The following is a 22,856-nucleotide window of genomic DNA, read 5'->3' as shown; positions in this document are numbered from 1 at the left end:
TCTCCTGTCTGTTTAGGAGACAATGTGATTTCCCCACATGAGTGTTCGCAGAGTCTATCTACAAAGAGTATTTCATGAAGTTAATTATACTGTATAAAAGCTAATGAGAGTGTGTGTATTTTTGGTGCTGCCCAGCTGGGAAGCTGACAGGGCATTCCTTGCTTTGCCTCGTTTGGCTTTTAACACAAAAAGCTTTTAATCTTAGTCAGTGACTCACCCTAAGGCCGTACCAAATCAGGTTGTGGAAGCCAAGAGCGTTACACCGAGGGAAGCCCAGAGGAAGCTATTTTCAGCTGCGTGCATAGAAAAGGCAGGACTAATCTTTTCTGGTCTTGAGAAGTAAAGTGAGCTTTTGGAGAACAGGATTGAACAGCACTGCTGCTGTCTGTGGGTAAGGGCAGGAGGCAAGGAGAGGCAGGTAAAAGAGAGAGCTCATGAAGAAATGCCTGCCAAATCCCAACAGAGACTCCTGCTGCAGTCCTCCTTCTGCTCCTTGGGAGACCTGAGGGCTGCTTGTGGTGAGAGCAGATCTGCTCCTCTGCATATCTCATGAATTATGGCACTGGAGAGCACCTTTGTAACCCAGAGCTGCTCTCCTTGCGCCAGCTTACAGCTCTGCAGCACTCTTGTGGCTACAGCAGCTGCTCCTGTCTTTTATACTGCATTCGAGGCCAAACAAAACGTGTCTGTGGCTGAGGACGGCACAAGGATTTTAGTCTAGAGAAAGGCCGTGTTTGTGGGGAGGTACAGGACAGCACGTCAGTGAGGCAGATGTTTACAGAGGGTGCAGCTCACTAAGGATAACTTGAAGTCCTTGGGCAGAAGCACATATACTTCCCATTTTCAAGGCAGTGAAGCACATCAAAATACTGAACCAAGAGGGTTTGTCTGCAGCCAGAGCATTCTGGTAGAAACAACATAATGTGTCCTCCCCACCCCAAATTGCATCAGCTATTGTTCAAGCAAAATAAGAGAGGACAGTTTTAGAACTTGAAATGTGATGCAGAAAGTACAGTGTATTCCAGGCTGCCAGCGGTTAATCAGAATGATTGGTTTTATTAGCCTACTTCTAGCAAATGATAATCAATTCTCCTTACTCAAGACAATATTAGCATTCATTTTGCTTAATAGGGAATAGTTAGTCACAGGTAAGTGGTGCTTAATCAGGTATTAAATGTATGTGGAAATGAAACCTCTGGGCTTGTAGTGAGGAAGCTGCCAAATCAGGGTTAATTAGGAGAAGACTGAAAATGAAGTGAACACTTTAATTCTTCATTTTTTTTCTCCCTGTGCCATTCTTCTGTAGTAATTATTTGCAGAAAGTTCAGAAAGGGCTTGAAAAGGAACACGCTCCTTGAGCCTGGTGTGAACAGACGAGTACCCACCAAGAGGTCCACATGTTTGTATCTTGCCCTCACAAACAAACACTTCACTCGCAAGCATCTCATCTCCTGTGGAGATCAAGAGGGTTTGTGGGCTTGCAAAGAACGTGACTGTGTAGAGCCGAACATTTTGAAGGTCCTGATTCAGACCCTTGTGCTCTCTAGTTTTTAAGATAATAAATATAGAGATATGGGGAAGCTGGGTCAAATGCAGGGAGGCAACATCATCCCACAAAAACACAATAGATAAATCGTGAAGGTAGGCAGCACTGGGCAGAGGGAGAAGTGGGTGATGGAGTCCCTGCAGAAGACCAGGGTGGTCTTACGGGGGGGCTACTGCTTCTCCCTCTTGATCCACTGCAGCATTTTCCAAACTAGATGGATTTGAGTTATAGCTCTTTAAACTCACCGTGGCACAAGCGTACACAGCTATACAAGAGGCAATGAGGAACAAAAGTCCAGTAAATGGAGCAGGGTCACTTTCTCCTACCTCACCTCTCTTGGTTAGAGACAGTCTGCTGGGCTATAGATCAGCTCCAGTGTGACCTGGATAGGCAGTTCTTACATTCCGTTGTTTAAAATTGTGCCCTGAAATGAGTAGGAGCTGATAAATTATGCTTGCAGATTACTTGCAGTTATATTGGAGTCTAATAACTGAAATTGCATATTTTCTTTCTATACGCCTTAAATGTAGCGTTCCTGTCCTATGTCCTGCAGTTCACGTTTTAACTGACGCTTTGCAGGGTGATCTCTGGCTGTGGTTATGGCAACTTGACTGTGAGGGCTGAAATGAGCTGTAGGTGGATTTTTAGAGAGGCTGTGTAACCTGTTTGAACCCTTGTCCTCTTCTCCAGGACATCACCAGTCACTTCAGGAGGGGCTTGCAGAGGCTCAGTTAGCACTTGACCAAAGGGTGGATGTCCTGGGCTTGACCCAGTGCTCCCAGGACATACTTCTTGTGGTAAAAATCACTCCTCAGACCTCAGGTTTGCTTGTATGTATTTTTTTTCCTCTTATACTCTACAGCAGCTAAACAACAAGTCAGACTGTTGCATAATGGTGTCAGAGCTCAGTTAGTTCACTCCTTCCAAGACATTTAAGCCAAGCTGTCAGAATTTTCCATGAGGCAGTTAGTTAGCTGGTACTGCTGTCTCACCCCAGGGATCTCTATCTATCACAATGATTCTGTTAAGTCAGGAATAGAAAAAGAAATTTTTTTTGCACTCCTTGCAATTATAAGTCAACAACTCAATCTGTATCTGCTAGATGTTCTCTCTTGTGTCTTGCTGCATGTCTCAGCCCTGGACCCCTGCTCTGCCTACATCAGCCTGAACGAGCCCTGGAGGAACACAGATCATCAGATAAATGGCACCCACGGCCAGCCCACGTGCGACAGTCAAATCGACGGAGAGTGGTATCGCTTCACTGGCATGGCTGGCGACGCCATGCCTACCTTCTGCATCCCCGAGAACCACTGCGGGACCCATGCTCCCATCTGGCTGAACGGCAGCCACCCGCGAGAGGCAGATGGCATCGTCTCGCGCCAGGCCTGCGCCAGCTTCAATGGCAACTGCTGCCTCTGGAATACTACGATAGATGTCAAGGCGTGTCCGGGAGGGTACTACGTCTATCACTTGACCAAGCCCAGCGTTTGTTTCCACGCGTACTGCGGGCGTAAGTAGCTGCAGAAAGCTCTTTTCTGAAACCCACTCATCCCCATAGGGCAGGAAAGGTAGTGAGGATCCAGACACCTGCAAGAGACTGACTGATTTTTGCTTTCTCACCCAGAGCACGTCAGGTGATGCAGTGCCTGCCTACACGGTGCTGATCAGCCCCCTTCACCTACATGAGTTCCAGCCTTCAGTCAGCTAGCGGGAAGCTTCCGTAGCTGACCTGGCTGCAATTATTTAATGCTCACTATGGGCCCTGTGGTTTGTCTTGGCATGCTACCAAAGCCACAATTTGCATCTCTGACTTACAGTAATTAAACCAGATTGTTTCCGATCGGCTTCAGCAGTTCGGTTTCCTTGTTGTGGGCCAGGTCTGTGACTGATGGACTGGCTGCAGGGCGCGAAGCTGACGGTACAAATGCAGTATTTTCAGTGCATGCTCAGTGGTTTGTGTTGACAACGCTCTCGTTGTGCCCTAGATTTTTATGACATCTGTGATGTGGTGGATTGCCAGGACTCCTGCCTGGACACCAATGACTGCACATGTTCCCTGGGGACAACGCTAGGACCTGACGGACAGACATGTCTGGGTAAGTGCAGAAACAAGCTGTGTCAGTCCCTGATAGTTTCTTTCCATTTTGTTTTTCATTGCTCACATCTCAATCCCCTGTCTTTAAATGCAGTATACAAAAGAGTAAGTATGCTGGATGAATTTTCCCCTTGCTGCTTAGAACAGGTCCTTGACTCTGTAAATGGCTCCTGATCCCTTCCCACAGGGTGAGATGCAGCATCCCAGGACTGAATGCATTCTGTGCCCCTGGCGCTGCAGTTACAGAGGCTGGACTTGCTCTCTGCGTGGTCCAGCAGCAGGTTGCCCATGCTGAGGGCAGCATCTTTGCTGCCAGTAGCGGTCTCCTTGCAAGATCTTGGTACAGCGTCACGGGTTTTCAGGAAGGGCTGTGCATTCTGTCACTAGAGAGATCCTCCCAGACTCTTTCCTCCAAGAAAAGACTCTTGGCTGGCGTGGGGCTACACGCTAAGCCTTGCTATACTTCCTGCCCTTGTGGGGCATTGGCCAGGGCCTGGGACTGGAGGAAAGCAAAAGGATTGCAGGCTGCAGCACAGCCTCAGTGCTTTGGGCAGTATGACAAGGCAGTGCTCAGGGGGCTGGCGCTTGGTGGCTGTGCTGGCAGGGACCTGCACGGCCAGGAGGGGTGGAGGTGGAGGGCAGCATGTGAAAGCAGAGCAGGGAAGGCGGCCTTCAGGAATTTGGGAGTGAATCTCCATCAACTCCTGAGGAGAGGACAGCTGCTGTTGTGCGTCTGGTGCTGAGCACCTGGGCTGCGAGGTCTTGGGAAGAAAATGGTTGGTGGGGCAATGCAAGGGGCCAGGAAGGGGTGGCTGCTGGGGACCTGCAGATCCACGCTGATGGGTAGGAAGAGGTGATGTGGGGGGAGGAAGGGCTGCTAACATCTGTGGGAAGTGGGATCTCATCTTTGTCTCCGAGGATTGATTTGGTGGAGAAGTTGAGAGCAGAGCTGGTCCAGGAGGCTGTGTGGCAGATGAGTTTTTTCCATACAGACTCTAGTTGACAAAGCAGGTGTGGGTGGTTTCTTTCTTCACACTCCTCTTGTCTGTGGGCATCAGGGTAGGGGCCGCAGTTGCTGTCTGTGGAAAGAGCAGCCTGCCCCTGCTGCAGATTTATGCTTGCTCACACTTTCTACAGAATGGTTTTGCTAAAACTGCTCCATCTCTCTGCAGCCAAGTGACTGTAATTTGCTGTGAGACTGACTTCGCTCTCACAGCAAATTAAAAGCATCTATCGGCTGCTTCTCTGCAAGACCTGCAGGCACAAGTGCCCCTGGCAAGCAACAGCACTCGATAAATGTGTGGCAGGCTCATGAAAGGCCTGCCAGCACGTGCTGGCGATACCTTCATCCTGCTGAGGCCAGGTGGGGCAGGATTTCTGCACTGCTGCTTCTCCTCACGATAAGCAGATGGCACAACAGTTCAGCTGTAATGATCACATCCGTTTACCTGCCTGCATCCTCTCTTGTCATATGGCTCAGTTTTCCTTCTACCGACTTTGTGTTGTGCTGAGGAATTGCACATTCATGCCTGCTTTGAATGCAATCCCGCTGGCCTTCCAAGGAAAACAAACAAGTCTGTGTTAGCCTTTCCTGTGCCTTTCCTCTATGGGGAATATTCTTCCCTTCCCAGCTCGCTGGGAGCTGAGGATGCTGCAGTAATGCGAAGCAGCTTGTGTCTGCGAACCTCCCCTGCGCGGGGCTGACTTCTCTTCAGTATGTTAGATGCTTTGAATCCCGCAGTAGAACTGCTGATCCCAATTTATATTGCCATTTGCAAACTTAGCCAGGGGTTAAAGTTAGCTCTTACGTTTTGTAACGGAGCCACTAGTTCCACTGAAGGTGAATTGCTGGGTACAGCCCTTTCCCAAGCCAAGCTCGAGGACATCCTAGCAACATTTCTGAGCCTTTGCTTGCAGCCCTTTTGCTGTTCACCCTCTGTTTTTTAGCAGCTTTAGTTTTATTTTTTAGAAGGGGAAGCGTGGAGCCGGTAGAGTTGTGGAAAGGGAAGTGTTTGTGTCTCTCCTGGACATGCTTCCTCCCTCCCAAGGCTGGGTAGCAGACATTTCTTTGGCTAAAATACTCAATTCCTGTCACCTGTGGAAGGAGCCGCCACCACGGCTACAAGCTGCAGATACTGTCCTATGTCTGGGACCTCTTTTACCTGAGAGAGAGGATCTCTGACCTGTCTCTTAAAGTGGTGTTTGTCTTTTCTTGTTTTTAAGCTTCTGACAGCTAGTAAATGGTAGCTCCTAAGCTGTTTTGGTGAAACCCCATGTGAGCAGTGATTGATAACCTCAGCATTCTGGCCTGCCTGCAAGAAATCATCAGTTTTGTGGCTCAGCGATAGCAATGGCTGCACCTCCCTCTCTCCTATTTGATTCACTTACTGGACACAGAGATTAAATAAGGCTGAAGAATGAGAATCTCAGAGAACAAAGTACTTTTCCAAAAAAAAATGATAGATGGACAGAGAGGAACTTTAACCTTTAAATAGAGAAAATCAGGAGAAGTTTTCACAGCTTTACCGAGAGACTCAAAAGCATCTTGTGTGCTTTTTCCGTTAATAAATACCTGTTTCTGTTCTGCAAGAGCACTTGAGCTGTCCAGGGCAGGGAGCAGCCAGAACCAGGGCAAGGAGACAGAATGCTGAAATTTCTCAGGATGTGATTTTCTTGGGGAAGCTCCGTGGAATTCATTGTGTGTTTTGGTTTGATTTCAGCTTTGTTTATATGTTTACAGCTGTTTTTTATTCTTGTGTCTTTATTATGAAATAAAGGTTGAATCATTTAAAGTTGCTACAGGGTAATTGTACACATGTAGCAGTAGCAGGTGTGATGCAAAAATAGATAGGGTTTATTTCTGACAGATTCTGGTATTCACCTGCTTTCACCATGTAGGGAAGTTGCGTTCACTCCGTTGTAATGTCTTTGTGAATGGGGGGGAGTGGTTTAGGATGAGAAGATAAATGAAAGCACGAGCTCCCTCAGGATGTGGAACCAGTTTGGAAGTTTCCCAGTGGGACTGTGTCCATCTTTACTCTGAAATGGTTGCTGCATGCATGCAGCTTTTCCCCATGACTGCTTTGCTCCTGAGCTGGACACAGCATGACAAAATAATGCTGCTGTCACTAGACAGAGGTCTTTATTGCTTAGTGGGATATCATGGGGCTAGGAAATTAACTCCACAGCCCAGCCAGCGCTCCCCCATAGCAGCCCCTTTTTGCCAGATGTGTCTACCAGCGGGCACGTTCTGACAGTTTGCTTTTTGCAGATGAAAATGAATGCGAGCAGGGCAACGGAGGCTGCAGCGAATTTTGCGTTAACCTGAAGAACTCCTACCGCTGTGAGTGTGGGGTTGGGCGCACGCTGGGAAGCGACGGGAAGACCTGTGAAGGTGAGGTTTCAGCTCTGACAGCCTGCTGGGAACAGCGGAAATCATTCCTTTTCCCTGGCTGTGCGAGTTCTGTCTTGGCCCCATGCAGCTGGGATGAAATGTCACTCATATCACTTCTCTGCTTGCCAGTGGTGCTGTTACTGAAACAGCCTTCTAATCAAGCGGAGAGGAGCCTCCTGGTTGTGCTCCCTGCCTTGTTCATTTCTGTTGGGATTTGCTTGTGTTTTTCTCTGCAGGGGGAAAGGCAGCAGTGCATCTGAGAGACTGGTTGTCTGAACAGAGCCAGTTATTGCAGGAGGTGCTGGGATGTGGCTCAGGAGATTTGTATGATAAGTGTGGAGGGGAAGATTTAGCATTACTCTTCTTTCACAGCTGACATTAGGTGTGGGGTAATGTCATGAGATTAGGCTAGAGTATGAGGATCTCTTTGCCTCCCGGGACAGAGACTGAGGAGAGAGGGAGCCTGTGTGTGAGCAGAAGCCAGAGCTAAGATGAGGGCTGCATTTGGCCTGTTTGTTTTTTGTAAGGGATTAGTTGTGGGCTCTGCTGTACGCAGCTACTGCAGTTACCTCCCAGTAGTGGCACGGCAAGGTAGAAAATCTTTGACGAGTTCAGGCTGGTGGCTTGGCAAGGACTTAAAGACCAAACTGTTGTTTTGGGCTGTTGTCACTAGCAATGCACAAACATCTTTGGGCAGGAAAAAAAAAAACAACAGAAAAACCTGACTGGTGCCTGACGTTTTCTGTGGTCAGCCCAAGCATGTTCATAGAAACTGTGGGGCCTCAGACAAGACTGATAGCTACCGAAGTGCCTCACTTTGGAGCCACTTAACTGCCAGAACAGAGTACATCTGCAGCTTGCATGCAGCCTTACGTTAGCTGCTGAGTGGCAGGCATCTGTAGTGCAGAGAAAGAGAGAGGGGTGGACATTGTATTTTTGGGCTGGCTACCACTCCTCTTTATGGTACACTGACAGATGGTTCCAAGCTGTGGGTTTTGTCCCTTTTTCTCCCCTTCCATAACAAAGCACCTTTCATTTCACTTCTGTGAAAATGTCCTCTCCGAGCTCTGTTAATAAAACATCAGTCATCCAGACAACGACACTTCCCCAAGGAAAGCCGCTGCGCAGAGTGCTCCTGGAATAGTTGTTAAGTTGTATGAAGCCCGAAGTGATCAGCAGGCTTTGTCCCTTCTACATCCAGCGCTGAGCTGCTGGGGTGTCACATAAACCAGCCGTGCTACGTGGCAGTTTGTATTCTTGAGCACTGCACGCTTCTGACAGGGCTGGAATAGCCTGCGCTTGGAAACTCATTTGTTTCTGCCGTTTCCAAAGTTGGAATCTAGGGCCTTTGATATATCATTTAACTTACCCTTCTGCAAGAAGGATGGTGCTTTCCATCAGTTTAACATTGCTGCTGGGGATTTTTACAATCTTGTTAGTGAGCTATATTTTTGAAGATGTGCCCTCAGCTTTGTGAGCCATTAGAGTGTGTGATTTACTTGTGAGCCACCGCACAGCTGGTGCTGAAAAGAATGAATGCAAGAGGTTTAGCTTGATTACCTGAGCTGGTCAGACTGCGTGGGGTTAAGAGTATCTCAGTGTTTCCTTTACAATGTTTTACCCGTTACTTTGACTCACGTGGAGTGTTGAGGCTGTTGTTTTCCATGCAATGTGTCAGATTGAGTATGGGTTTTCCGTTGTTTTCTTTACATTTCAGTTAAAACCACACAGTCGTTTGTGATGGCAAGCTTAGGGAGAAATATTTTGTCTTCGTGATTCATACACGTTATATTTACTCCTATTTTGCTGAGAACATCTAGCAGTATTCTGCTAGGTTAAAAAAAAATCAGGGAAGATTATTTAAAACAACCACTCCCTCCATCCATGATATATTCTTTATAGAAAATCATAGAAGACCACCAACAACTGGAAGTGATCTTATTTCCTTTACTTTTTCAAATCTTCAGAGTATGAAAGGGATGACCCTTTCAGACTCTTCTGCAGCTGTAGTGGCTGGGAATATGTTTTACATGAAAATTCAGATTCTCAAAGAACAGCCTCACCTGAACAGTAACAGTGTAAGAAAAACCATGAGAAATCCCCCAATTAGCTGTGCTGCACTCCCTCCTCTGCACTTTAGACGGGAAAAATTTAGGAGTGGAACCAACCTTACACCATGAGCTTGCATCTTTCTGTCCCTGTAATAATGCACCTCCGGGAGCAAGCCTATAAGCCAAAAACTCACTCTTAAACAAGCAAAATTCCTGGTAAATAAACTCCTACAAGCAGAATTTCATCCTCAGCTTACAAAGGGGATGCAGCAGTATCTGGTATGCCACCACCTCATGTCTTCCCTCTGCTGTTCCCAGCTGGGGATAGGAACTGGCTGCCTGGGAGTCTGTCCTCCCTGAGATATTTTTCCCTCACCTTTCTGAGGTAAGAAACAACATAAACACTTAGATTTAGAGAATGTCTTGGAAGCTAGGAAGGGCCAAGCTGAAGATTGCCTATTCAGCCTCTTTGTGTAAGTCAGTTACACCACGTGATTTAAGTTGGTAAGCTTTTTCATGGAATTCCTTGTTGACTTCATGATGAAACGGCAAACACAGGAATTGAACAATTAAAAATAGGTTTGCGCTGCATCTTCTTGGAAGCAAACTCTCACCATGCTGTTGCCTGCTAGCTCTGTGCTGGTCACGCTGTTAGTCAGTGAATATGCTGGGGCCTGCATAGCTTCCTGTGGAGTAGGGTGTGCTGATTTTCCTTTCTTTTGCAGAAATCGAAGGCTGTCACAATAACAATGGAGGCTGCAGCCATACCTGTATTGAAGTGGAAGACTCATACCAATGTGAATGTCCGAGGGGACTTGTTCTGTCAGAAGACAACCACACTTGCCAAGGTAGGTCAACAATTAGGAGACCAGGCAAAGAATCCTCCTGACAGCCTGTGGTCCCTGCACATGAAAAGCGTATTTGAAGGGACTTTTCCTCTTGTTTTTGTTGTGTTCTGTTAGTCTCTCCTTTTCACTTTGGTTAATGGAGCTTTGTCACGAACGAGAGACAGATCATCCAGAACTGACAGCCCAGGGACATGGCTCTTTTTACCAAGCAGAAGAGAGACACAGGACCCAGCTGGGTGCATCTTGCATCACAGGCGGGTTTGGCAGTATTTGCTTACAATTGAGATTGCATTACACCTCCCATTATATTGTTCTGCTTCAGCTGTTTATGCCTTTGCCAAATTTGCGCTACTAGAACTGAAATTTTCCATGCCTCAAAGCGGGCTTTTGAAATTTCAGCTGAAGTGGTTCAGTCACTTCCAAGAATGAGGTTAAAAGAAAAAAAGAGAGGCATTTTTTGCCCAATTTCTATTAGCCACTCCAGTAAGCATTCCCATGCCTTGTAGCAAGGCTCTAGTTCTGTTACTGGTACTTTTTTTCTGCTGTCCCATGGAAAAGTGCTCAAGATTGCATCTGAAAATTGACTGTTGCTGCTTCTACATAGAGGTAAGGGCAACACTGTTCTTGGAAGGCGTCCACATGAAGCCTACTCCATTCCTGCACACCAGGAGTAAGTCCTCGCCGACTCACGTGCATCTATGGCATGCGCCTAGAATAAACAGGTTCCCTTTCCTGGGTTGTAAGAGCTGAGTGAGATTTCCTGTGCAAATACCTCCAGGCTCCCAGGTGACAGTCTAGCTCGAGCAGTGAGTGCAGCGGGCAGAGGATCAGGGAGGAAGGTCCTGAGGCTATTGAGAGTTAAGCAGAGAGTCTGTAGCTGCTTATGCAGTGACTTCTTATAATCCAGGACTTGCATCCAGGAATCTTTTGGGCCTCATAATCCTACATCTAGCTGACCCCCTGAGGTGCTGAAAGCAACGAGCAGCCTGCGTCTCACAGAGATGTCTACTGTGATCCTCTGCTGAAGGGGCATAAAGTTCAGAACTGTGCGCTGAGAGAGCGATGTGGGTGCACAAAAGGCAGGCAGAGGTCATGTTCTCTGTTGGCCTCGTCTGACTTACCAGACCACTTTGTAGTCCTGGCAGACACGGCACAAAGCTGGAGAAGGGGCATGCCCTGGTAGGGACAGACCACGCTGAATCTCTGGTGGTCTGATGTGTTGCAAACTGCCCAGGCATCACTTAGAGAAACAGATCCAGACTTCATGGTGGCCAACGCGGCAGATCAGCCCCAGAGGGGCTGCTGGAATCATTCTACTTGGTGCAATTTCTGCTCTAAGCTTTGTAGAAATTCAAGCCATGCAAGGCTAATTTTGCAGTCATATAAAATTAGCACAAGAATTAGAGGGAAGACAGGTATTTATATATATATATATATATATAATGATTCCCTTTCATTTCAAGAAATGAAATTAAATTCATTTCAAGAATGAAAGGGATTCAGCAGTGTCTGTTTTATCCCGTGCGCGTGTGACTGTTAAACCACATCACAAGCACAGTCCTGCAGGGCAAGGGTGGCTGGTGGCCGTGCAGGAAAGGAGGCCGTTTAGCTGTGGGTCTTCTGGGTAGGAAGGTGCATGGTGAATGATGTAGGGGCGTCCCTGGAAAGGAGCGAGCCTTGCAGTTGGGGCAGCTGGTTGTTCTTCTGGAGTGCCACATCCCAGCCTCACTCCCTTGGGAGTGACACAGGAACAGTGGCATCTCCTTATCCCCTTCTCTCCCCACCGCTCAAATACCTAAGTGCTTGGAATTGCTTATGTAGCAGAAAAAGACTTGCCAAGAGCCTGGAAGAAAGTGCTGCATCTGCAGAGATCCTGTCTTTGCTGCCCTGCAGGCAAAGCTAAGGCTGATGGCTGCCTGCAGCAGGGCTGAGTTGCCCTCTGCTGCCTGGAATCCCCTGCTTTGGCATTTTGAATTCATTTGGGTGCAACCTGAGCTTCCTTTTCACACCTCGAGTCTGTCATCCTGTTTCCAGGGGTGAGCACTGCGCCCTTGGGATTCGGTGCTGCTTACTGCTTCAGCAGAGCCAGGTGGGGATGGGGATTTCCAAGAGCTGTGATTATTCTTGTTGCTTGAAGGTGTGATTGATGGATACAGGCCAGAAAGGAGCAATGTTCTTCAGTCTGGCTCCCCGAGGCAACCCCAGCAGGGATAGAAGGCCACACGTTTCCCAGCCAACATTTCTCCTCCTTTGGAGGCTGGTAATGAGACTGGCAGCGCTGCCGGTTGCTGAGCTAGGGCTCGGGATATGACATCTCATCAAGCAAGATTGCTTGTTCTTTTGCATTTCATGAATTTATGTCCCTATCCAGCCGTCTGCAATTTTGAGGAGATATGACAGAATATATCTGAAACCGTACCACACAATTCTTTATGGATTTAATCAGGTTTATAGTGATACAATTAACGGTGCAGGGCAGGCACAGTTGCCTGGAGCATTGGATCTGCACCTTATCAACCCTCCCCTGCACTGCCTATATTTTCGGAACAAATATTAATCTTCCCCCACAGAAATCACAGCCTGGGTTGCCATTTTCCCACAAGGATCCCAGCCAACCATACCACCTGGAGTTTTGTAGACCACCTTCATACCCCACCTCTTTTTGAAGTGTGATGGTGAAATGCTTTTCTCCTCTCCCATGTCCAAGTTGTGTGTGTGTTCCACAGGGAATGATGGTGTCGCTTATTTGTGTTTGTAGGAGTGGTTCAGGGCTCCCCAGCAGCAGGGAGCCAGTTCTACTGAGAAAAAACGATACAGCTTGTTCTACTACACAAAACGATAGCCCCTGCTCCAAGCAGCTGTTTTTTGAGAGGCTGAGGAGGGAGCCACGGGCTGGATAAGGATCAGGGTGCCAACTGCTGGCAGCAATGTAAGCACTGGCCTGGCCACAAGCTTCCTCCCATGCTCAGGGTACCTTGCAGGGAAGGACAGTTGTTCAAGGTGCGTAACAAGGAGTGTGTCAGCACTCACAGATGCTCTGCAAGAGGGTGAGGAATCGACCCGTTTGACTGGCATAGCCTCAGTGAGGCTTCGAGGAGCCTCACAGGCTGCACTGAGCCAGGCCGGGGTGCACCTGTGACAGCAAGACAGGAGAGCGCAGCTCCCTGAATGGATGCAAAGTTCTGTGACTAAAAGAGGGTTCCCTGGCACCCAGGATTACTCATTTCTGCTGTGCATCTCGGTCCTGGCAGTCGGGAGCTCATCCCCTGCTCTGGAATAATGCCTGCACGCGGTCACCACTGCCTTGCCAGCTCCTCATCAGCCGCCCCGCGTCCTCGTTGTCTGTCCTGGGGGAACCAGGAGTGCTCAGAGCTGAATCACGCTGCTACAAGCGGTCTCTGCTTGCACCACAACGTGAAGCTGAGAGAATGGAAGCACGGTTCCTAGTATTGATTACTCCTCGGTGTGCAAATGTCTAACGCGGTTTGAATTACATTACAAGTTCTTCTGAGGAGTTTCCCAGAGCGCTTTGCTCAGCAGCGGCGAGTGAGCTTGAATCACAAGTAGAGCTGCTCACAGGAATAGCCACACCTGCTTTCATGCACTTGTTTCTGTGCCTAGGTGGTGGGAGGCACATGGGCAGTGCCAGAGCAGTGGTTAAATAGCGCAGTTGTTTCTCCTTTCTTCCCTTTAGTGCCAAAGACATTTAGAAGCAGACACAGCATGAACAAAAGTGGTGCTGAACTCTGCAGAATTGCAGTTGGGATCCAAACCCTCTTGCCCAGAAGTACACCCTTACGAAAGCATTGTTTGTATTCATCAAGGAGTCACTAGAACAGTGAAGCTCTAAACCCGCATCGAGCCATTCCGTTCTCCAGGGGATATTCTTCTCTCTGTCTGCATTGCACTGCGTTCTCCAAGTCCCTTTGTCTCCTTGTGAGCTTTGCCATTTGACTTGCTCAGTTATTCCCACTTGCCTTCTTCTGTGGGTGGGGGAAAAGTTCAGGTAATTCTTAGTTCATTAATTTTCCATCCTAACCCAGTAATGTCATTAGGAGAGCGTATTGCTTTGGGCACGCTGCATATATTTTAGCATATTACCTTGAAAATAATGAGCTTTTAAAAAAATATATTCCCTCCAGATACACAGTAACTGTTACAAATATACTTTAGCTGGGACAGGAGAATTTTCTTTTGGAGGGGGACAGGTTTTAGAAGTGTTCCTAGTGTCCAAAATCCATAATCCTAGATTATATAAACTTGATCAGAATTAGGGGGAGACAGATCATGGGAATGTCAAGGATGGGGAGTATAATTAATTTTAAGGAAAAGCTTGGGGAGCAGGTATATTTGCAGAAAGTTTTGTCATGTGATTTTAAAATATGTTAAATGATAATTCTAGAGAGGGTTTATTTTTCTGGTTGAGAAGGGACCAAAATACAAGCAACAGTATGCTTGCCCTGTATCTAACTCAATAGATATGTATCCAACCAAGGAATACGTGTAACAGTTACTTCTATAATGGAAGTTATTTCCCGTTCTTTACCTTTTTCATTTTGTCCAGTCTGTGCACTTTCTCCCACTTCTTATGTAGTAGAATTTAAATGAAAAATAAAGCTCACTTGGAAGTCTTTTATGAAAATTAAAAATAGTTTGGTAAGAGGTGGAAGGAGCTAATCGAGTTTGTCAGAGCTGGGTATGTTGCTCATAAAAATACTGATTATTATGTCATTTTGAGATGCTTCCATTTTGGCTAGGCATCCATATGGAGTCATTCTGCCTTGTTTTGACACGTTCTGTGTTTGATGTAAAACCTGATAAAGGGTCTTAAAAATGGCTTTGCCTGGGGTGTTGTGAATTTGATAACTGTTTCTGGGAAAGGCTTTTCGCAGGACAGCAGTGCTGGGGCTAATCAGTCAGACCTGTGCTGAGCATAAAGTGCAGCTGGAAATGCTGCATAGCTAAGTTTCTGCTGCTGTGTAGCTGTCATCATTGTCTTCTTTTGTGGCAGCCCTGCACCAGAAAACTTGGGGCAGTGGTAGCTCAGGAGGTCTGTTGCATAGGTGTGAGTTTAAGATAGGTACTTAAATTACTACAGCAAGATAGAATTATAAATGCAACATACGATCCCCCTTTTTTCATAGTAATTGATATAGCCCTTCCCCAGCACCCTGGTAGACTTGCAGTGCGGACTTATTTTGGGCCTTTTCTTGTAGTTCCAGTGCTGTGCAAGTCGAGCTCTATTGAGGTGAGCATCCCAAAGGACCTGGTTGGAGGCCTGGACCTTTCCCTCATCAACACTTCCTGCAAAGGGGTATCCAATGGCACTCACGTCAACATCCATTTCTCCTTGAAGTCCTGCGGCACCGTTGTGGATGTATGTACAACCATTGCTGTCCTGCCTCTTGGGATCTCTCAGATTTGGGGACTTGTTTCATGGCCTCTGGGGAAAAAAGTTGCATCAGCATGGGGGTGCAGGCTCACCTACTGCTTCACAGAGGTGGCTTCACCATCATCCTGGTGTGGAAAAGGCCAGTGGTGCCGTTCTTGAGCCTCCTGTTGAGGCAGTATCTGGTCCCAGAGCACGTTTTGGAGGTTGCACTGGCAGCTGGTCAGGAACCAGAGAGTGCCTTTCACCAGGTGGGTGGCAACTTGGAAGCCAGCTCCCCTGCTTGGTGCAGGAGTCCAGTGCATCCAGGTTAGCAGCAAACTGGCAGAGGCCCTTGGGTAGTAAGTGAAGATGAATATCGCTCTAGTTGCAGTGGATAAATTCATAAGCTCTATTCGCAGTGGCTCTTTTATGTCTGAGTTTTCTGCACAAGATAAATTCAGCTGCTGATCTGACCTCAGAGAGGCCTTTCTCAGTGACCTCCCCTTTCCTTTAAACCCCCTTTTTTGCTGCAGGTGATAAATGATAAAATCATTGCCACCAATCTGGTGACCGGCTTGCCAAAGCAGACTCCAGGGAGCAACGGGGACATCATTGTCCGCACCAGCAAGCTGCTGATCCCGGTGACCTGTGAGTTCCCGCGCCGGTACACCATCTCCGAAGGTTACGTGCCCAACCTAAAGAACTCGCCCTTGGAAATAATGAGTCGCAACCAGGGCATCTTCCCCTTCACTCTTGAGATTTTCAAAGATAAAGACTTTGATGAACCCTACAGGGGTGCCCTTCCCACCCTCAAGCTTCGGGACTCTCTGTACTTTGGGATTGAACCCTTGGTGCATGTCAATGGACTGGAGACGCTGGTAGAGAGCTGCTTTGCCACTCCCACCTCCAAAATCGATGAGATCCTCAAGTACTACCTGATTCAAGACGGGTGAGTTCACTGTTCCCTTCCTTGCTGGCTCTTGGATGGAAAGTGGCAGTGGGCTAAGTCACGCTGCCTGTGTGAGCTGGGAAGTGCTGTCACTTCTGCTGTGTTCCTCGTAATCACCAGCAGCCAGCACCCATCCTGTCATGCTGGGAGAAAGAGTGGGGGGCAGTAAAAGAGGGTGCTGCAAGTGCAGCCTTTACGGGGCATCTTTTTCTGTAATTAGACCTGTGGATAACTGACTTGGCTCCCGTAAAAGGGAGATCCTTGTTGACGTCCTCTCTGCCAGCCCGCAGTTCCTGGTCGATCAGCAGCGCCCCAGTGGCTATGTGCCACTGCCATGCAGCTGCCCAGGAACTGGAGGAAGTTTCTTAATTTTTTCCTATAGCGTGTGCCAGAAGACTCCGTGGCTGGTGCTGGCTGGAGCTCCAAGAGCTCCCCGTGCTCTGCTCTCTCCCTGATGCCTGTTATCAGTGCAGCAATCCCCGAGGGAGGACCCTAGGCCCACTGGGGTTGGTTTGGGGGCAGTGACATTTCCAGGAGGTGCTAGTGAAAAGCTCGGGGAATCTGGTCACGTCAGAGGTCGGGGTCTGCTCTGGCTCCTAAGGTGATGCCTGTTTTCATGGGCTCGTTGGGGTGGCAGCGCCGTGATGCCACGTTGCTTGTGGCGTGTGTGCACCCAGCAGTGCCTGGCAGCCACACCAGACAGCGAGTCTGCTCTCCTGTGGGCAGGAAAGTCCTGCCAAAGGCATACTCGAGTGTCAGAGCCACCAGTTAAGGGACTGGCCTCGTGTGAGCCCTGTGTTCTGCCAGCCAAACTGTCTAATAAGGACGACAATTGCTTCCTCAGCTGCCAGGCTGAATCACCCACTGTCACAGCTGGTGGTGACAGGTCCTGTGCAACTGTCTGGTAGCAAAAGGGAGTACAGCACACAAAGATACTGCTTTCGTTTCTCTCTCGCAAGGGTTTCAGCATTACTTGCTCTCCCTCCAACCGAGGCTGCGGTCCGTCAGTACGTGACATTCTGGGGGTTTGTGAGCAGATTTGTAACGGGAGGGTTGATTTATCGACTCCCTGGCTGTCCCTGTGGACCCTGGCAAACTCAAGGCTCCAAACATTCCTTCCTTTCCCACCACGAGTAAAAATGATGGCCCTTCAAAACAGTGGCCAAAACCTGAGCTGAATAGAGATGAGAGGAGGCAGAAAATGCCATCTCTTTTATTTACCGCAGCACTGGTTTGAGGAATTACACAGCAAGCAGCCAGGACCTTTCTGGTAAAGAAAGGTTTTCCTCCCGGTGGGGAAGGCAGCAGCAGCCCCTTTGGTGCTGTTATCCTGCAGAGGGCATTAAAACTTCACGGTAGGGAAAGCTGGTCTGGAGGAGGCTGGCTGGAACTCCCATCCAGCCTGCTCAGCTCCGCGGCCATCACCACATGCCTGGTGCCCCGACAGGCCAGCCCCCGTGCCGGGCTGTAGTTAGGTACCGCTCGTTTGGCCCAAGGGCTAAGGATGTGCTGCCGGGCTAACTGGAGCTCTTTGGCTCTCGCTGTGCTTGCAGCAATTAAAAAGTCAAATGAGCTACAAGCTCAGTCTGTGCTACGAGCAGTTCTGCAATTACCCTGTTGCCTTCCGTCAACCCAGCCCCAAAAGCCCAAGGCAATAAAGACGAGATTTTTAAGTCAGTTTGATTGCTTAGGATCAGATCCACAGGAGTTAACTGCAGCTGAGACTTCCAGAGGGACACGCTGTTTAAATTTGAGGGGCTATACTGCAGGCTGAGGGATGGGAAAACTCCTCTCCTACTTTCGTCCCCCTTAATTCCCTCCTGTCTCCAGCTGGCAGGATGTGCCACCCCTCAGCACCTCTCCCACAGCTGTCGTGTCCCCCCTGGAAATCAGGATTTTCCCAGTGCCTTCTCCACAGGCTCTGTAATACACCATACTGCTGCTAGCCCAGCCAGCCCCCAAGCAGCCCTCTGGCTTCTGCCCTTGCCCTTCCTCTTTCTCAAAAATAAATAAAAGGCACTGACCAGTGGCACGGGCGATAAGCACTGCAGCTCCCTGGGACATCCGGCGCGAGGTCATGTCACTGAGGGCAGTCCCGTGTGAGCTGACGTGGGCAGAGGCCGCAGTTTATCTGTGCACAACGTGGTTAAGGGGGCTCCGTTGCAGCGCTCTTCCTGCTGTGCTGCCCCACGTTTGCAGTCTGGGTGCTTATCGTGGTCCCCAAGCCCTCCTCTCTGCCCTGCAGCCCCCCAGTAGTAGGGTCAGAGCAATGCATTTGTGGCAACCTGTGGTAAGACAGACTCGGGGGCATGGCAGGGGCTCTGTGCATCTATCCCTGGTTCCTCCATGTTCATTTTTCCTTCTCCCTGCCCCAGACTGGTAGGTTTCTTGCAGCCAGTGTGGAGAATCTGCAGAGAAACTGGGATTCAGGAGTCGGTTTGAGACAGCATCCAGGAGTCATCAGAGTTTATATACTGACAAACAAGAATGGGCCTCTGAGGTGACTTTGTCATTCTCCACAATCGAGTGCCTTTAGGAATGCTACTTTTAAAGCAATTTTCTCCTAAACAACATCTAACATTTGGCCTCAAGCTGGAGAATCCCTGTCACCTTTTCTAGATGCACAGTGTTAATTTATTAGCTTCCTACGGATGCCTGTGTTTGCGTCCCAGACAAGTTTGCCTCCCTAGGCTCAGTCCAACGCTTAGCACTCCCCTGACCATGCACTGCTGTTCTGCACACGTAGCAGGGGGGCAGTTCTGGAGGAATTGCAGCAGGCTGACCCACGGAGCCTAGTCAGTCGAACAGCACAGAGATATCCAAGCACAGGTTCTAGAGAAGGCAGAGGTACGTGTAGGTGTGGGGTTTGCTGCTCTTTGCTAATTGAGCCTGTCAAATGTCAGCATTTCTGACAATGCCTTACGTATTTCTGGGGCAGAGAAGGAAGCTGAGAGAGAAAGAAGCTTCAGGAGAAAGACTTGGAGCTGCCACACTGTTACCTCTTGTCCTTTCCACCACCACATTTTAATATATGTATGTCTGTATGTCTGGCGAGGTCCACATTTCCGGGGTTACCTTTCTAGAAGGGCCAAGCTGTGCTGTGGTACAGTGTAACAGCAGCATCCGTGCCCCTCAGAGCACCTAGAGGATTGTGTTAGGCAGCGGTAACTATCGAGTCACCATAACCTTTTGCCTTGCTGCTTCTCTGTCAAAATCCATCTAGGCTTTAGTAGTTTATAAGTAGACCGGACCAGAAATGTGACCTTCTATAGAAGTAGTTTATTTTCTTGCAGTTCCGTGACCCTTTACACATGACTGTAGTCTAGTACTAGTGATGGAGAAGCTGAAGTTAAGAATTTTAGCTGTAATTGGAGCTGACCAACCAAGCCCAACAGGAAGAAAATGTACATGGTGTAAAGCAAAATAGATCTGATGTTTTGTGTTTGTCTTCTGCGATATCTCAGTAACGTGGGTAAAGGCTTCTTCAAGCATAAATTACTTGCATATATGTGTGTATACAGAAAGTACCCAGTGCAGTATGTATGTATCACAGCTCCACTGATCACTGCAGACTGTTGCAATAGTGAATTGAGAGGAGGGTGAAATGAGGACAAATTTGACTGCAGCTCTCTGGCAGTCCCTCCGCCAAGGGGACTGGACCACGTCCTGCCAGCTCTCTGCTGCTGAGCTGTTCTTTGTCTGGATATGCTATTATCATCGCTGTTGTTTTCCCCATCATTCCCGAATTTTCTCCTGTGGCCAAAGAGGAAGTAACATGGATGGTAGCTTAGCTCGAGAGAGCCAAGCCCTCCTTTCCTTTCTATGGTTTAATAGGCTGGGATGTTTTTTGGTCTCTCTTTTCCATTTCTGGGAAACCCATTAAATCCTTTCTCTCTGCTTTCCTCAGCTGTGTTTCTGATGATTCGGTGAAACAGTACACGTCAAAAGACCATCTTGCCAAGCATTTCCAGGTTCCTGTGTTTAAGTTTGTGGGCAAAGACAACAAGGTAAGCTCAAAACCCACCTCTAAGACATTGCATCAGCCCTGATCTGACCAAGGAGCCTCAGCACAGAATTGGCTGTATTAGAGTACCAAGAGGAGGGATGCCTGGCTCAAGGCAGATACTGCTGTGCCTATTCCAGCTGCTGTTTCTTTCAGGAGCTTGACACAGGTACTTTAAAAGAGAGTGTTAAAAACAAGTAAATTTGAAATAAATATGAAGGGACAGCCATCGAACATAAATGGTATAGCAAGCTAAAATTGTTATTGTTTCCAGTGTAGTCTTTGGGGTCCCTGGTATGCTGGGAGAGAAAAGTGTTTGTGTTTCCAGTCACCAAAGAGAAACCCAGGCAGTTAGCCACATTGCACAGTGTCCTGTCTTTAAAACAAGACGATTTATAGTTTTGAATCTCTTCAACCTTATACCTTCTCGGGCTGTTTGAACAGATGCCCCTCAGGTTTCGAGATATGAGGTTTCCAGGTACTGTTTAATTCAGTGTGAAACCAGGCTGCCCAGGCTGGTGGCAGTTTGGGGCAGAAGCTCTGTGGTAGCAGGACAGCAGAAGGATAATGCCGTCTTCCTAAAGCAAATAGCATTCCTTTTCTGTGCTGGAAGAAATCGGGTATTTCTATCACTGTTGTTATGCTCAGCCAATGCTGCTTGCTCCAAAAGGCATAAAGTTTCCTCTCCAGCCCCTGCAGAGCCTCAGTATGGTTAAAAAGGATGAGATCTTCCAAAATTCACAAATTTTACTTGGCTGTCTGGTTAACACTGCTGCCTCCAAAATCCACTGCATGGGAGGATGCACATGCTTCAGACCTCACCATTGACCAACACTCAAAACATTTGCTTTCCTAATCACGGCTTGCTTTCTGTCCTTGTCATCTAAAGGGCAGGGAGCAGCAGTCTTGTCACTGACTGCCTTGACTGTGCTGAAAGAAAGAGCAGCTGTCTCCCTGCCCTTCGTGCTCTCTTCCCCTCTGCTGCCAGTTTTAACCCTTCATCAAGCTGCATTTTCCTCCCTTGCCCATCAGTCTCTTGTCTTTATGTTCCCCACCTCTTGTCAAATTCCCTTGCACGTTTCTATCATCCATCTCCTTGTGAGGCTTCATGCGTTCTTGGCCTTCTTCCTGCCACGCAGCTCCTACCAGTTCACGTGAGCTCATCCAAGCTTATTCCTGGCGTTTTCATCCCTTCATTTCACTTCACGCCTTCACGTTCCCTGTCTAGCCCTTGGCTAAGAGGCAGACTCGGTGCTGGGTGCAGATCTCGGCTGGGTGCTTTGGAAAACGTGCCCTCTCCTAGGCACACAGGAGAACTGATGGCTCGGCCAGCATGGCTGTGGATGGCAGTGGTGGGTAAAGAGCTCGCTGGTGTGGAAGCGAAGGGGCTGTTCCCTGTAACTCACGCCTGCTGTCTCTCCAGGAGGTGTTCCTGCACTGCCGCATCCTCGTGTGCGGGGCGCTGGACGAGAGCTCCCGCTGCGCACAGGGCTGCCGGCGGCGGGTGCGCAGGTCGGCTGGGAGAGAGGAGGAGGAGGGAGAGGAGGAGGCCAGTCACGTGGCAAAGCACATCCTGACGGGCGGCCCCATCAGAATTGACTTTGAAGACTAACACCCATCCCTTGGAACAGCACCTCCACCTGAGACCAACCTTTCTTATCGATGCCTTCTTTCACGGTGGTCTGAGAAAAGAGAGGTATTTGGCAAAGCCCCACTCGTACCTCAGGCCTTGTTTCCTTAGCTGCGTGCTGATGATTTGTGAAGTACGCTCGGCACACAGCCTTCTGCAGAACAGTTTGGTTTTACCTCTGTTTCTCTTGGTTGAAGGGACCCTGTTGCTTTTCAGGCTTGAAGCGTTACCAAACTTTGTCTTTCCCTACGTCCACCCACAGGCTCCACAGGACTGTCCGTCCTGGACTAAACACGTTACTCAAGCCCTTCTCTCTTCAGATGATAAAAACAGTGTTGTAGCTGAACATGTTTGCTCTGCAGTTCTGTGAGTGATGCTGAAGCTTTTGGGTGTGCTGTGATTTTGGATGACCATTAATAAAAATATGTATAAAAATATGTATCCTGTAACGTGCAAGTCCCTTGGAGCTATGAAGCAGTTGTCATTACAGGCAGCTAAAGCTCAGGTCTATCACAGGCACATCTTAATGTTATTTTTAAATAGCAAAAGGTATTTAATAACTTTTTTTTATTGTCTTTTGATAATTGCATGCAGTTTAACAGTGTTTCTTGTTGTATTTAGCATCTCATTATTTTTCTCTCTCTTCTCCCCCCACATCCCCAAGCAACACGGTGCCTTTTGTAAGTGCTGTAGCACCTCGATTGTAAGAAAAAGATCATTAAAAATCTATAAACACCTGCCCCCGAGCATGCTGCTACCGAGTCTGTGTTTGAAAGCTGTAATGGATTACCCTGGACTAAGAGGCTGTGGCTCTGACAAAGGGATTTGAGCACGGCACATTACAAACGACTGCTGTAAACGTGGATGGTTCTTGGGACAGGGTTGTGACCAGTGAGCCTGGTGGCAGGAGATGTTGCAGCATCGTCTGAGTGACTGTGCGTGCACAGCCTCCTGATGGGGGAGAACTGT

The 22,856-nt window shown here is 48.4% G+C and overlaps 1 protein-coding gene across 2 annotated transcripts in view; it reads left to right on the top strand.

Annotated features, from left to right (window-relative positions):
* The window catches only part of OIT3 (oncoprotein induced transcript 3), a 28,748-nt gene extending 6,116 nt beyond the window's left edge, over nucleotides 1–22,632 (top strand). The window contains exons 2-9 of one of the 2 annotated variants that reach the window (XM_050711844.1): nucleotides 2,682–3,056; nucleotides 3,532–3,642; nucleotides 6,913–7,035; nucleotides 9,812–9,934; nucleotides 15,151–15,311; nucleotides 15,839–16,254; nucleotides 20,162–20,261; nucleotides 21,681–22,632. In XM_050711844.1, coding sequence (XP_050567801.1) covers nucleotides 2,682–3,056; nucleotides 3,532–3,642; nucleotides 6,913–7,035; nucleotides 9,812–9,934; nucleotides 15,151–15,311; nucleotides 15,839–16,254; nucleotides 20,162–20,261; nucleotides 21,681–21,869 — 1,598 coding nt within the window. In that variant the 3' untranslated portion in view covers nucleotides 21,870–22,632. The remainder of the gene's footprint in view (nucleotides 1–2,681; nucleotides 3,057–3,531; nucleotides 3,643–6,912; nucleotides 7,036–9,811; nucleotides 9,935–15,150; nucleotides 15,312–15,838; nucleotides 16,255–20,161; nucleotides 20,262–21,680) is intronic. The other variant, XM_050711845.1, reaches the window with a different exon arrangement.
* The last annotated feature ends 224 nt before the right edge of the window (nucleotides 22,633–22,856 follow it).

Source organism: Cygnus atratus, chromosome 7 (assembly GCF_013377495.2).
Source record: "Cygnus atratus isolate AKBS03 ecotype Queensland, Australia chromosome 7, CAtr_DNAZoo_HiC_assembly, whole genome shotgun sequence".
NCBI lineage: Eukaryota > Metazoa > Chordata > Aves > Anseriformes > Anatidae > Cygnus > Cygnus atratus.
This window is presented reverse-complemented; position numbering and strand designations above follow the sequence as displayed.